At 46.5% G+C, this 12,295-nt stretch overlaps 1 protein-coding gene across 18 annotated transcripts in view; it reads left to right on the top strand.

Moving 5' to 3' along the window:
* TACC1 (transforming acidic coiled-coil containing protein 1) overlaps nt 1–12,295 on the top strand; it is a 112,122-nt gene that overhangs the window by 17,947 nt on the left and 81,880 nt on the right. The window contains exon 1 of one of the 18 annotated variants that reach the window (XM_021075684.1): nt 3,707–4,244. The exons of 15 other annotated variants lie outside the window; for them this stretch is intronic. In XM_021075684.1, coding sequence (XP_020931343.1) covers nt 4,168–4,244 — 77 coding nt within the window. In that variant the 5' untranslated portion in view covers nt 3,707–4,167. Of the gene's footprint in view, nt 1–3,706; nt 4,245–12,295 lie in introns of those variants that run through there. 2 more of the 18 variants (XM_021075677.1, XM_021075685.1) reach the window with 2 other exon arrangements.

The raw sequence follows: 12,295 nt of genomic DNA, 5'->3' as shown, positions 1-12,295 counted from the left end.
AAAGTCAACATTTTTCTTTTCCAATCAAATAACAGATATGTAATCTTTGGATCTGGGTTAAGTGTGAATGAAGTAGATAAGGGTTGAGTAAAGAACAAAGGACAGGGTAGGCATGGGGAAATCTGAGTCCCTGTTCCAAACTGGCTCTCTCTCTTGACCTTGGGCAAGTTGCTGGTGTATCAGGGCCTTCACTGACCTATATTAAAATAAGAAGGTGGTAAACCAACTATAATGGAAAAAGTAAAAATCATTTAAAAAATAAAATAAGAAGGTGGAACTAGATGGCCTCTAATATAGCCTTTCTAGCTCTGTTCTAGGGCCCTGTGTCTTAGTTTTGACTTTTGTTGTTTTTGTTGTGTGTAGGCAAAAATAATGATGCAATGCAAGGTGGAATTAGGGGACAAATTTGCAAGAGGGTCATCTTGAGTCTGGTGGCAGGCCTTGGGAGACTCTTACCTTAGCCAGTACGTTTGCAAAGATGGACTGAGACTGGAGGTCTCACTGTGGTGCAGTGGGTTAAGAAGCTGAGTGCAGCAGTTTGGGTGGCTGAGGAAGTGAGGGTTTGATTCCTGACCTGGTGCAGTGGGTTAAAGGATCCGGCATCGCTACAGCTATGGTTTAGGTCACAGTTGCAGCTTGGATTCCATCACTGGCCCTGGAACTTCCATATGCTGCAGGTGCAGCCATAAAATTTTAAAAATATATGTAGATATTTTTAGGGAGTTCTCATTGTGGCTCAGTGGGTTAAGAATCCGACTAGTATCCATGAGGATGTGGGTTCAATCCCTGGCATCGCTCAGTGGGTTAAGGATCTGGCATTGCCACAGGCTGCAGTGTAGGTTGCAGATGTGGCTCGGATTCAGCATTGCTGTGGCAGTGGCATAGGCCTGCAGCTGCAGCCCCAATTCGACCCCTAGCCTGGGAATTACCATATGCTGCAGGTGCGGCCCTAAATACATATATATAAAGCAAAATGAATTGTAAACCAAGGGGCATTTAAGCAGAGGATTTGCAGATATCCTATATCACTGTTAGAGATCTGCAGCCAGTTTCTGGGATGGAGAGACAGATCCTGGTTCTGCTTCCATAAGAAGGACAAATCACAGTTTGGGGAGAAGAGGGGTGTTTGGGGCTGTCTACTCAGGACATTTACCCTGAAAATCCCTCATAAATTTACTCCCCAAAGACAAGAATTCCCTTCACTGTCTTTACTCCTCTGGTTACCTTGGTCTCTGTCGAAGCCAGGGCAAAAACCAGTAAATGCAAGCATCTCGGCAGAGATGTCCCTTGGGCCCCTATAGACTAATAATAGATTGATAATTTCATATTATCGTGCTGACTCCCTTCCCCCCCCTCACTGTCTCAGTTTCTCCATCCACAATAGGGTGTGGGCTTCACTTTTTTTCCTTTTCTTTTAAACCATTTTAGTGATGTTATCCTGTGCCTTTCTGCACAGATAGTAATAAAACTCTTCCCAACAGTCCATCTTGTCTATCGGGTAAAAAGAAAATATTCCCATCCTCACTCTCTTCTCCCATCCCTTCCCCTCCCATTTTCCACTTGGAATGACCCACTGGGAATAAAGGTCTTTCTCCCTAGGAGGGGCTGAGTGTTCCTCTGGAAGGGGACCACCTCTGACAGGGTTGTGTTTGCATTGTCACCGGCATGTCAATCACATTGCCAAAGTACTCCAGACAGAATGTGGGGAGAATTTGAACTTCTAAAAATGATCTAGAAGTTCCCGTTGTGGCTCAGCAGGTTATGAACCTGACTAATATCCATGAGGGATGCAGGTTCGATCCCTGGCCTCACTCAGTGGGTTAAGGATCTGGTGTTGCTTTTTCTTTTCACTTTTTTCACTACGCTCTGAGCTGCAGCGCAGGTCACGGATGCAGCTCGGATCTGGCATGGCTGTGGTTGTGGTGTAGAGCTGCCGCTGCAGCTCCGATTCAACATATGTCATAGGTGTGGCCCTAAAAAGAAAAAAAAGATCTGCCAAGAGTCAGCTTTTCTTCAGTTGCTTGAAATCCTTTCCTCAAAATCTCTGCGCCTAGTCTCACTACACTTTTACTCATTAATATTTATTTTTCCACCCTCAAATATTCTGCTTGTATATGTCTACAATGCAGCAGCATCTGAACCCTGGGAACTCTGGGGCTAGAGTGAAGATAATGTATAAACAGCAAGTAAAATTTGACATAAAAAAAAAGAGAGATCCGTTGTAAATATAAGTCTCTGTTAGGGTTTTCCCATCCTTTCTGGAAATATTAAAATGTGGCCACATACGTCTTTATTGCCTATAGTTTCTACTCAAGGACGAAGTTAATGTTCAATACCATTCTCTGTGTCTAATCACAGGCTCATTCATTCATTCCATGAACGCAAACATTTATTGTATATAAGCCAGGATACAGCACTGTGCCAGGCACTAAGCTTGGATACAGAGATAAGGAAGTGTTCTTGCCATTAGAGGACTCATATTCTAGTGGAAATACAGACACATGAAAGATCAGTACAAAATAACATTGATAAGTGCTATGTTAGAGGAATTAACAAGTGCTCTAGGAGCAGTGGGAAGGAAGGTGATAATGTGTGTAGGATGAATGCATTTACCAATATTATGAGTGTCCACTATATGTGCGCCAAGCAGTGTTGGGGGAAACAATGAAAACGAAATAAATTTCCTGTCGTGGGAGTTCCTGTCGTGGCTCAGTTGAAAAGAATCCAACTAGTAGCCATGAGGATGCCGTTAGGTCCCTGGCCTCTCTGAGTGGGTGGGGGATCCTGTGTTGCGGTGAGCTGTGGTGTAGGTCGCAGGTGTAGCTTGGATCTGGCGTTGTGGTGTAGGCCGGAACTCCGATTATAGCAATATCCATATGTTTCGGGTGAGGCCATAAAAAAAAAATAATCCCTGTCCATTATGGAGTTTACATTATAGTCAACAGGCAATAAGAGGCGACGTCAGGCTGCAGTCTAGGGTTATAAATGGGAGTTTGAGTTGGGCCCAGAAGTCCCAAAAGGTGTTAGGAGAAAAGGGCACTGCCCTCTAAACACGCAAAATAAAACACGGAGTTCCCCTGCTGTGGCGGTGAAAGGCGATTGTGTGCTTCTCTTCAGCTCTAGGACACAGGTTCGATCCCCCCTCCCCCACCCCACTCAGCACATCAGTTAAAGCATCCAGCATTGCCTCAGCTGTGGCATATGTGGCAACTGTGGCTCATATCTGATCCCTGGCCCAGGAACTCCATATGCCACCTGGCAGCCAAGAAAGTAAAGTAATAAAATAAAAATAAAATTCTGGAGAGATGGCTGGAGGGGAGGAAAGTAGAGGCTGGAATGGGTGAGAAAGAGATGAACTACTCTGAAAAGGGATCTGTGATGTGTAGGCGGGAGTGGATCACAGGTGTAGCGGGAGGGACAGGGTGCGTTTTTTTTTCCCCGAAGACAGAGTCGGGAAGAGAACGCATTCAATGGTTGTCAGAACCAGAAGGGACATTAAGAGATAAAGAACTATCTCACTCTTATTTTACATAAGAAGAAGGGGAGGGTGAAGTAACTTGTCCCCAGTCTAGTCGGGGCTAGTTGGGGGCACAACAAGGATTCCCCCAGTTTTCTGCACAACTCCGCGCAGGCCTCTCGGCGGGAGTAGCGGCGAGGGGAGGCCCTCCGGCTTCAAGGCACCCCGCGGCGGGGATGCCGGCACACACCGCCCCCTCCCGAGGCTTCTCCGCAAGGCTGCCCCGCCTGGCCTCCCCCCGGCCGCGCCTCTGCCTCTCGTAGCCTGGCTTCCCGGGCGGGGCGGGCAGGGAGAGCGACGGCTCCTGGGCCCCCGCCCCCTCCACCTGTTGCCCTCCGCCGCCCCCGGGGGCTCCCTGACGGCGTGACCCGCGGGCTCAGCATCGCGGCGCTGGGGCCCTGAGCTGGGGTCCCGGGCCGCAGAGCGGGTCGAGCCCCGCGATTGGCGGAGGAATCGCGCCGTCTCCAGTAACGCCCTTTCGCCCGCTCTCCCGGCGGCCGGGACCCTGAGGCCGGGCTCCCGGCACCCCCGCCCACCCGCGCGGCCCCACCCTTCCTCCTCCGCCCGCCGCCTCCTCCTGCCAGGGTCCGGGTCGGGCTGGCGAACCGCGGAGCAAGGACAGGCGCAGCCGGAGCGCCGCGCTCCGAGCCATGGGAGGCGCCCACTCTCAGAGCCCGAGGGGCCGGGAGCCGGCCACGGAAAGGCCCCCGAGACCCCATGAGAACGCGTGAGTCCAGAACCCCTATACTTCCCGCCCCTCAGATCCCGGGGCCGCTGTTCGGAGCTTTGCGTGCCAGCCGGGAGCGCAAGGTTTGGGTCCCGCCAGAGCTGGGAAAGTGGGGCCCCAGCTCGCGCTGGGGGTGGGGGTGGGGGGCGCAGGGGCGCAGGGGTGGGCCTGGTAGGACACTCGGCCCGAGGCTTGCTCTGCAAGGCCCTGGGAGGTGCAGGGCCACAACCTCACCGGGACAGATCGCGCCCTGGCGGGGCTGCTGTCCCGCGCCCTTTCACGTTGCGCGGGTGGGACAAGGAGACCCCGAAGTTTTCCGGACTCTTGCAAGAAGGAATACACACGTGTCCCAAAGGGCTCAGAAACACTCCGGAGACAGAGCCATTTGCAGGGAGGGGCAGATGTTTGAAGGGGACTCGAGTCTCAAAGATAAGTCGGCTTGGCTCCTGTGTTGGCCTTCGGAGTTCAGGAATTTGATGCAGTGTTCGCTGTTCACAAGAACTCCCTCTCTTGTTTGCTCCGAGGGCTTCGTGATGATCTCAGAGAAAGGGCTGTATTGTAGCAGCAGCAATTAGGCTTTTGTTCTGGGACAGCAACAGTTGGGGACACCAAGTACTGAAATGCAAGCTTCGAAGGGAGGTTTTTAGAGAACGTGATTTAGAGCCAAGTTGCGCGGTTTGAAAGATGGCCTCGCTGTTTATTAGAGAGGATGCTTCGCTACTTATTTGAGAACCCAAACAATCTTTAAGTGTTTAATTTAAAATGTTTGAAGTGTATTTGTGTCTTGGAGGTGAAGTAATGTCAAGGAATCCATACTCTATTTTAATTCAGCCAATGCCAAAGCTTTGTAGTTTGAGAAAGATGCACTTAGCCCTCACATATAAGCAGCCTGCGCCATGGGAGGGCTTCTTTCAGATTATCTTTTCAAGGCAAAGTAACTTCCCCAATATCCAAATGATAGATGCGTTCATTGTTCCTCCTGATGTTTACATACAATCATGAATCTAAACTTAGTTCAGGCATCTTATTAATCACAAGAATAGCTGAGAAATATGGAGCACGTATAATGTGCCAGATACTGTTCTAAATAGTCTCTATGTTATTTAATCCCCAAGAACACCGAGTTTCTGTTATTGCCCTCATTTTACTGATGAGGAAACTAAAGTACAGAGAGAAGTGACATGTCCAAGGTCACGCAGCTGGAAAGATCTTGCTGCAGCTACTTCCCATAAAGAGTAGGGGCTGTCCTAGAAAACAAACTTTTATCTCAGTCAGCACAACACACCCCATTTTTTCCCTTTAGTTCTTCCCCAATAAGGGAGAAATCTGAATTAGCAACACTAGCACCTAACGAGAAAAAAAATTGCCAAAGTTGAATTTAACTTTTTATTTTGTTTTTTTTTTTTTGTCTTTTTGCCTTTTCTAGGGCCGCTCCCGCTGCATATGGAGGTTCCCAGGCTAGGGGTCTAATCGGAGCTGTAGCCACCAGCCTACACCACAGCTGCAGCCACGCGGGATCCAAGCCACGTCTGCAACCTACACCACAGCTCATGGCAACGTGGGATCCTTAACCCACTGAGCAAGGCCAGGGATTGAACCCTTAACCTTATTGTTCCTAGTCGGATTCCTTAACCACTGAGCCACGACGGGAACTCCGAATTTAACTTTTTAAAAAGCAGCCATAAGAGGCAGTGTAAAACTGAGATGAAGTTAAGAGGTTTGTGTTTTGTTTTGTTTTTTTTTTTTGCTTTCTTTTAGGGCCACACCTGCGGCATATGGAAGTTCCCAGGCTAGGGGTTCGGGGAATCGGAGCTGCAGCTACTGGTGGACACCACAGCCACAGCAATGTGGGATCCAAGTCGCAGCTATACCGCAGCTCGTGGCAATGCCAGATCCTTAACCCACTGATCAAAGCCAGGGATAGAACTTGAGTCCTCATGGATACTAGTTGGGTTTATTACTGCTGAGCCACAATGGGAACTCCAAAGTTAAGAGTTTCGAAGGCAGGTGGCCCTGCGTATAATTCCGGGCTCTGCTCCTTAATTGCTGGAGATCTTTTATCTGTCCCTTAACCTCTCTGTGTCTGTTTCCTTGTATATAAAATGGGAATAAAGACAGTGTGCACTTCACAGGCTATTCTGTGATGTGATAATACTATGTATATATGAATAACAAGTTACAGTTTTATCTCTGCACAATTCAGTTGTTTTAGCTAAGCATGACAGTCTTTAATCCTTGTGAGCATGTGGCTGGTTTTATGGTGTAGCTGGAAAGTGAATATTTGAATCGTTTCCTGATGGGATGCTGTAGAAATGAACTTGGGGCTTGCCGTGTAGGATTCAGTTGTTAGGGTAAAAAATTGATTCTCAGTTGTCAAATTATCCTGTGGTTTGGCAACAAATAGAGGATCTCTTTCTACAATAAGGTTCCGCAAGTGCCTTATGTAGTTAGCAAAGCTTGCCTAAAAATAATCAAGGTAAAAGTCCATCCTTGGTCTAAACCTGGGAATACCACCCAGAGCTTCCCTACCCTGCTTTAGTGAGTACATTAAGAACAGCGCTCTTGCATAGGTTCCCTGGTACAGCGGAGGATTGTAGAGGTGATAAGCTACTGTCATCCTTAGGTTGCTGGTTTGATTCTGGCTCGAAGGAAGTACCTAGGCTTGGAGTTCCAGTTGTGGCTCAGCGGGTTATGAATGTGACTAGTATCCATGAAGATGTGGGTTGATCCCTGGCCTTGTTCAGTGGGTTAAAGGATCTCGTGTTGTCACAAGTTGTGGTGTAGGTCAAGGATGTGACTTGGATCCTACGTTGCTGTGGCTGTAGTATAGGCTTTAATCCTTGTGAGCATGTGGCTGGTTTTATGGTGTGGCTGGAAAGTGAATATTTGAATCGTTTCCTGATGGGATGCTGTAGAAATGAACTTGGGGCTTGCCGTGTAGGATTTTCAATCCCTAGCCTGGGAACTACCATATGCCACAGGTGTGGCCCTAAACCGACAAAAGAAAAAGAAGAAGAATATAAACATGTGTAAGTCAGAAAGAGATAAGTACCATATGATACCACTTATATTTGGAATCTAATATGTGGCAGAAACGAACCTATCTATAGGAAAGAAAGAAACTCATGGGCCTGCAGACCAGACTTGTGGTTGCCAAGGGGGAGGGGAGGGAGTGGAATGGACTGGGGGTTTGGGGTTAGTAGATGCACTCCTATTGCATTTGGAGTGGATAAGCAATGCGATCCTGCTGTGCAGGGCAGGGAGCTATATCCAGTCACTTCTGATGGAATGTGATAGAGGGTAATGTGAGAAAAAGAGTGTGTATATGTATGTATAACTGGGCCACTTTGCTGTACAGCAGAAGTTGACAGAACATTGTAAATCAACTATAATAGAAATTTCAACTATAATAAATTTTTAAAAAAATAAATAACATGTGTAAGCAGTGTTGGGAGCTTTGGCCTCATCACATACACAGGCTCCGTTTAATGAGTCAGCCCTCCAAACCACCGGGCATACACCAGGTGACAGACTAGAAATATGAACCTCGATGCCTGCAATCTACATGAAAAGCATAAAGCATACTTTTTATCCAAGTCCCGCCTCGTTCTGATGTACTGCCCCAAGGGTCTCCACGGTCATTGTTAATGTCACCCGGCTGCAGATTTCCTGCCGGACATATGGCTGCCCTGGATAACACTGACCTCAAGGAAGTTCTCCGGCTCAGAGAACTTCATTGCATTTTCAGACTCTATTGTTTCTTTTTTAAGAAAAGAAATAAATGCATGGAAACCTTACAAGTAGTGCATTGATACTGACATGTCTTTTGCTTTTCTCTTTTACTTTCCTTTTTTTTAGGGCCTCACCTGTAGCATGTGGAAATTCCTAGGCTAGGGATAAAGTCGGAGCTGCAGCTGCTGGCCTATGCCACAGCCATAGCAACTCCAGATCCCCAGCTGCATCTGCGACCTACACTACAGCTCAGAGTAATGCTGGATCCTTAACCCACTGAGTGAGGCCAGGGATCAAATCCGAAACCTCATCGTTCCTAGTCGGATTCGTTAACCACTGAGCCACGATGGGAACTCCTGACATGTGTCTTTGGAGGAAAAGGTTATGTTTCAGAGTGTTCACAACTTCTACTTCAGAATAACTTAATCAAGTACTACAATTAACTACATAAATCTGTCTTACCAGCGCTCTATTGTGAAATAGAAACAAGGTCAGATGTGCATGCAGAGAAAGGTTTGATTTGAAGATAAAACTCATTATTACTGAAAATTTTAGTTGCCTACCTTCCCCCAACCCAAGAAAAGAAATGAGCTAGCTTTGGTCAAAGCTAGGAGGTGTTAGGGAGTTCCCTTCCAAGAGCAGTGGAAACAAATCCAACTAGTATCCATGTAGGTTGCAGACTCTGCTCGGATCCCCAGTTGCTGTGGCTGTGGTGTAGGCTGGCAGCTGTAGCTGTGATTCGACCCTAGCCTGGGAACTTCCATATGCCCCAAGTGTGGCCCTTAAAAAAAAAGCTAAGGGGTGTTTCACTTCATTCATTCAGTGAGGCTACAAGACATAGTGATTAGGAGCAGAAGTCTTGGCGTCAGGCAGACCTGGGTTGGCATTCCAGCAGGATTGCTTGCCAGCTTAGTTCAGGAAGCTTAGGAAAATAATCATTTAACTCTTCAGCTGGGCAGATGTCTTCATGTTTATGTCTTTTTTTTTTTTTTTTTTTCAGGGCCACACTGGTGGCATATGGAGGTTCCCAGGCTAGGGGGTGAATCAGAGCTACAGCTGCCAGCTATACCACAGCCACAGCAATGCCAGATCCAAGCCGTTTCTGCGACCTACACCACAGCTCATGGCAATGCTAGATCCTTAACCCTCTGAGCAAGGTCAGGGATAGAACCTGTGTCCTCATGGTTGCTAGTTGGTTTCATTATCCACTGAGCCATGACGGGAACTCCCTGTCTACATGTTTAAAATGTCAGTAACAATCATACTTACTTTGTGAAACAGTATCTATTGTTATTGCAGAGCCTGGTCCTTAAGGAGTGCTTCATACGTGAGTTATTAATACATTCACATGTGTTTACCTATAAACTAGATGCTTGCTAGGTTCTCTGGGATATATATTTTTGAGCAAAGCCGAGTCTTCTGGAGGGAGGGTTGACTTGTGTTATAATTCAGGAAGATCTCTTGAAGAAGCAAGACAGTGACTTGTTTAAGTAAACATATGCTTCAGTTAATATCCATTTTCCAGGAAGACGCACTAATCAGGGGATGAACTTGTATTGGGGGATATTGCAGTTTGGTGACATGTTTGAAAACACTGACTCCTTAAGTTGATTTTTTCTTTTTAAGGCTACACCTGGAGCATATGGAAGTTTCCGGGCCAGGAGTCAAATTGCAGCTGCAGCTGTGGCCTATGCCGCAGCCACAGCAACACCAGATCCAATCTGCATTTGCAACCTATGCCACAGCTTGTGGCAATGCTGGATCCTTAACCCACTGAGTGAGGCCAGGGATCAAACCCACATCCTCACGGAGACAATGTCAGGTCCTTAACCCACTGAGCCACAATGGAAACTCCTTAGTTGATTATTTTTGGCAATGGGGCCAAGGTGGATTTTCTAAGAGCAGTAAATAATTGGTGGAGAGGTTTGAAGAATGACATAAAGCAGAATCTATTTTTCAGTATGGAGTGTGGTGTGTAATGAAGTCATCCAGTGCTCGTTGAGCTTGTCAGTTAAATTTCTAGGCCAGTCTTTGTTTGTGTTTGGAATATATCATCATGAAATAGGTCAGTGGCAAACTCATGTGGCGTTGCTGAGGTCCAGAGTGTTTTTGCCATGCCCTTGAATTAGATGCAGTCCTACAGTGTTCTCAGGAACTGCAGAGTCAACAACAATTAAGCTTCTCGATGGACTGATGTCCTTGTTGTAAAGAGGGAGCTGATGGCTTTGAAGTTTCAGACACAAGAAAATGGGACTCAAAACAAGTAAACTGGAGTTCCCTTCTTGGCTCAGTCTTCATGAGGACATGGGTTCGATCCCCTGGCCTTGCTCAGTGGGTTGAGGATCCGGCGTTGCCATGAGCTGTGGTGTAGGTCGCAGATGCGGTTCTGAAGCAGTGCTGCTGTGGCTGTGGTGTAGGCCGGCAGCTACAGCTCCAATTGGACCCCTAGCGTGGGAACCTCCATATGCCACGGGTGCAGTCTTAAAAAGACAAAAGACCAAAAAAAAAACACACACACACAAAAAAACAAAAAAAACAAGTAAACTTAGGAAGCAGCATTTCTAAACTCACTGCTTCCAAACTCATAATATTATTCACCGCCTTCTCACTACAAAATTTTTATTGTCATTAAGAATATTCAGGAATTCCTATGGTGGCTCAGTTGGTTAAGAACCAGACCAGACGTAACAACTGTGAGGATGTGGATTCAGTCCCTGGCCTTACTCAGTGGTTAAAGATCTGGCATTGCCACAAGGTGTGGTGTAGGTTGCAGATGTGGCTTGGATCCTGTGTTGCTGTGGCTGTGCAGTTGAGCTCCAATGCGACCCCTAGCCTGTGAACTTTTATATGCCATAGGTGTGACCCTAAAAAGAAGGGAAAGAGAGAGAGAAAAGAACATTTACATCCCCAGTTGCTGTAAAACTTTCTCAGACATCCATCTGAAATGTTTTAGCGTACAACTAAGAGCGAGACTTAGAAAAAGTTTGTGGGAAAGACTTAGAAAAACCAGCTGTATGAAGACAAATTAAAAGATGTACAGTATTTAACTTGCAGCAGGGACTGGAGAGATGGTGGAAATACATCATTTTTAGGGATGTTGGCTGGCTCCAAATCTGGTGAAGTCAACCCAACAGGAAATGGTTTGAATCACAGGACAAGGGGATTATTTGCATATCTCTGTTGAGTTTAGATAGCACGATGTCTAGACTGTGAGGATAGCTGATACAGTAAAAAGAGTTAATAAGGGAAGGAAAATCCCTTTCTGCACATTGTTAAAAGGTCAGAGGGTTACTTTATCAAGGTTTGAGACTCTAAGAGGAGTCAGGTCTAGTTTTGCTCCACAGTTGCTTCTCTCTTGTAAGCTTTGGGGCTGTACTCCGCTCCTACCTCCACTTTGAACTTTCTTCCAGTTGGTACATGTTTGTTTCACTGTTAAAAATTGAGAAGAGGAGGTCCCATCGTGGCTCAGGGGAAATGAATCTGACTGGTATCCATGAGGACAAAGGTTCAGTCCCTCGCCTTGCTCAGTGGGTTAAGGATCTGGCGTTGCCGTGAGCTTCGGTGTAGGTCAAAGACTTGGCTCAGATCCTGTGTCACTGTGGCTCTGATGTAGGGTTGCAGCTACAGCTCTGATTGGACCCCTAGCCTGGGAACCTCCATATGCCATGGGTGTGGCCCTAAAAAGACAAAAAAAAAAAAAAAGTTCAAAAATCACGAAGAGAGGAGTTCCTGCTGTGGTGCCATGTGATCGGTGGCATCTCTGCAGTACCAGGATGCAGGTTTGACCCCCTAGTCAAAGGATCTGATGTTGCTGCAGCTGAATTGTAGGTCACAACTACAGCTTGGATCTGATCCTTGGACCAGGAATGCCATATGCCTCAGGGCAGCCAAAAAAGGAAAAAAAAAAAAAAAAAAAAATCAAGAAGAAGAAAGGGGAGGGGGGGAAGGGGCTCTTCTACTGGTGTCCTGAGCTATTGAAGTAGATTATCAGACTGAGTTGGGTGATAGCCAGAGTGGGCTTCGGGGTACGTGGATTTGTTAACCACACAGGTAGTGAACTGGTAGCATCTTGAATGGTCATGGGACATGCAGATCCGTCTTCTGAGGAAGTGCATTTTGGCTACTCTGAGGTGCTTTTTTTGGCAATTTTTAATTGTGAAAAAATATACATAAAATAAAATTTTAATCTTTTAAAATTATTTTAACCTTTCCAAGTGTATAATTCAGTGGCATTTAAGTCCATTCACAATGTTGTACAACCATCACAACTATCCATTTACAGAACTTCTTCATCATCCCAAAGAGAAACTCTACCCATT

Source organism: Sus scrofa, chromosome 15 (genome assembly GCF_000003025.6).
Source record: "Sus scrofa isolate TJ Tabasco breed Duroc chromosome 15, Sscrofa11.1, whole genome shotgun sequence".
NCBI lineage: Eukaryota > Metazoa > Chordata > Mammalia > Artiodactyla > Suidae > Sus > Sus scrofa.
The sequence above is the reverse complement of the archived record's forward strand: the minus strand, read 5'-3'. Positions and strand labels throughout refer to the sequence as shown.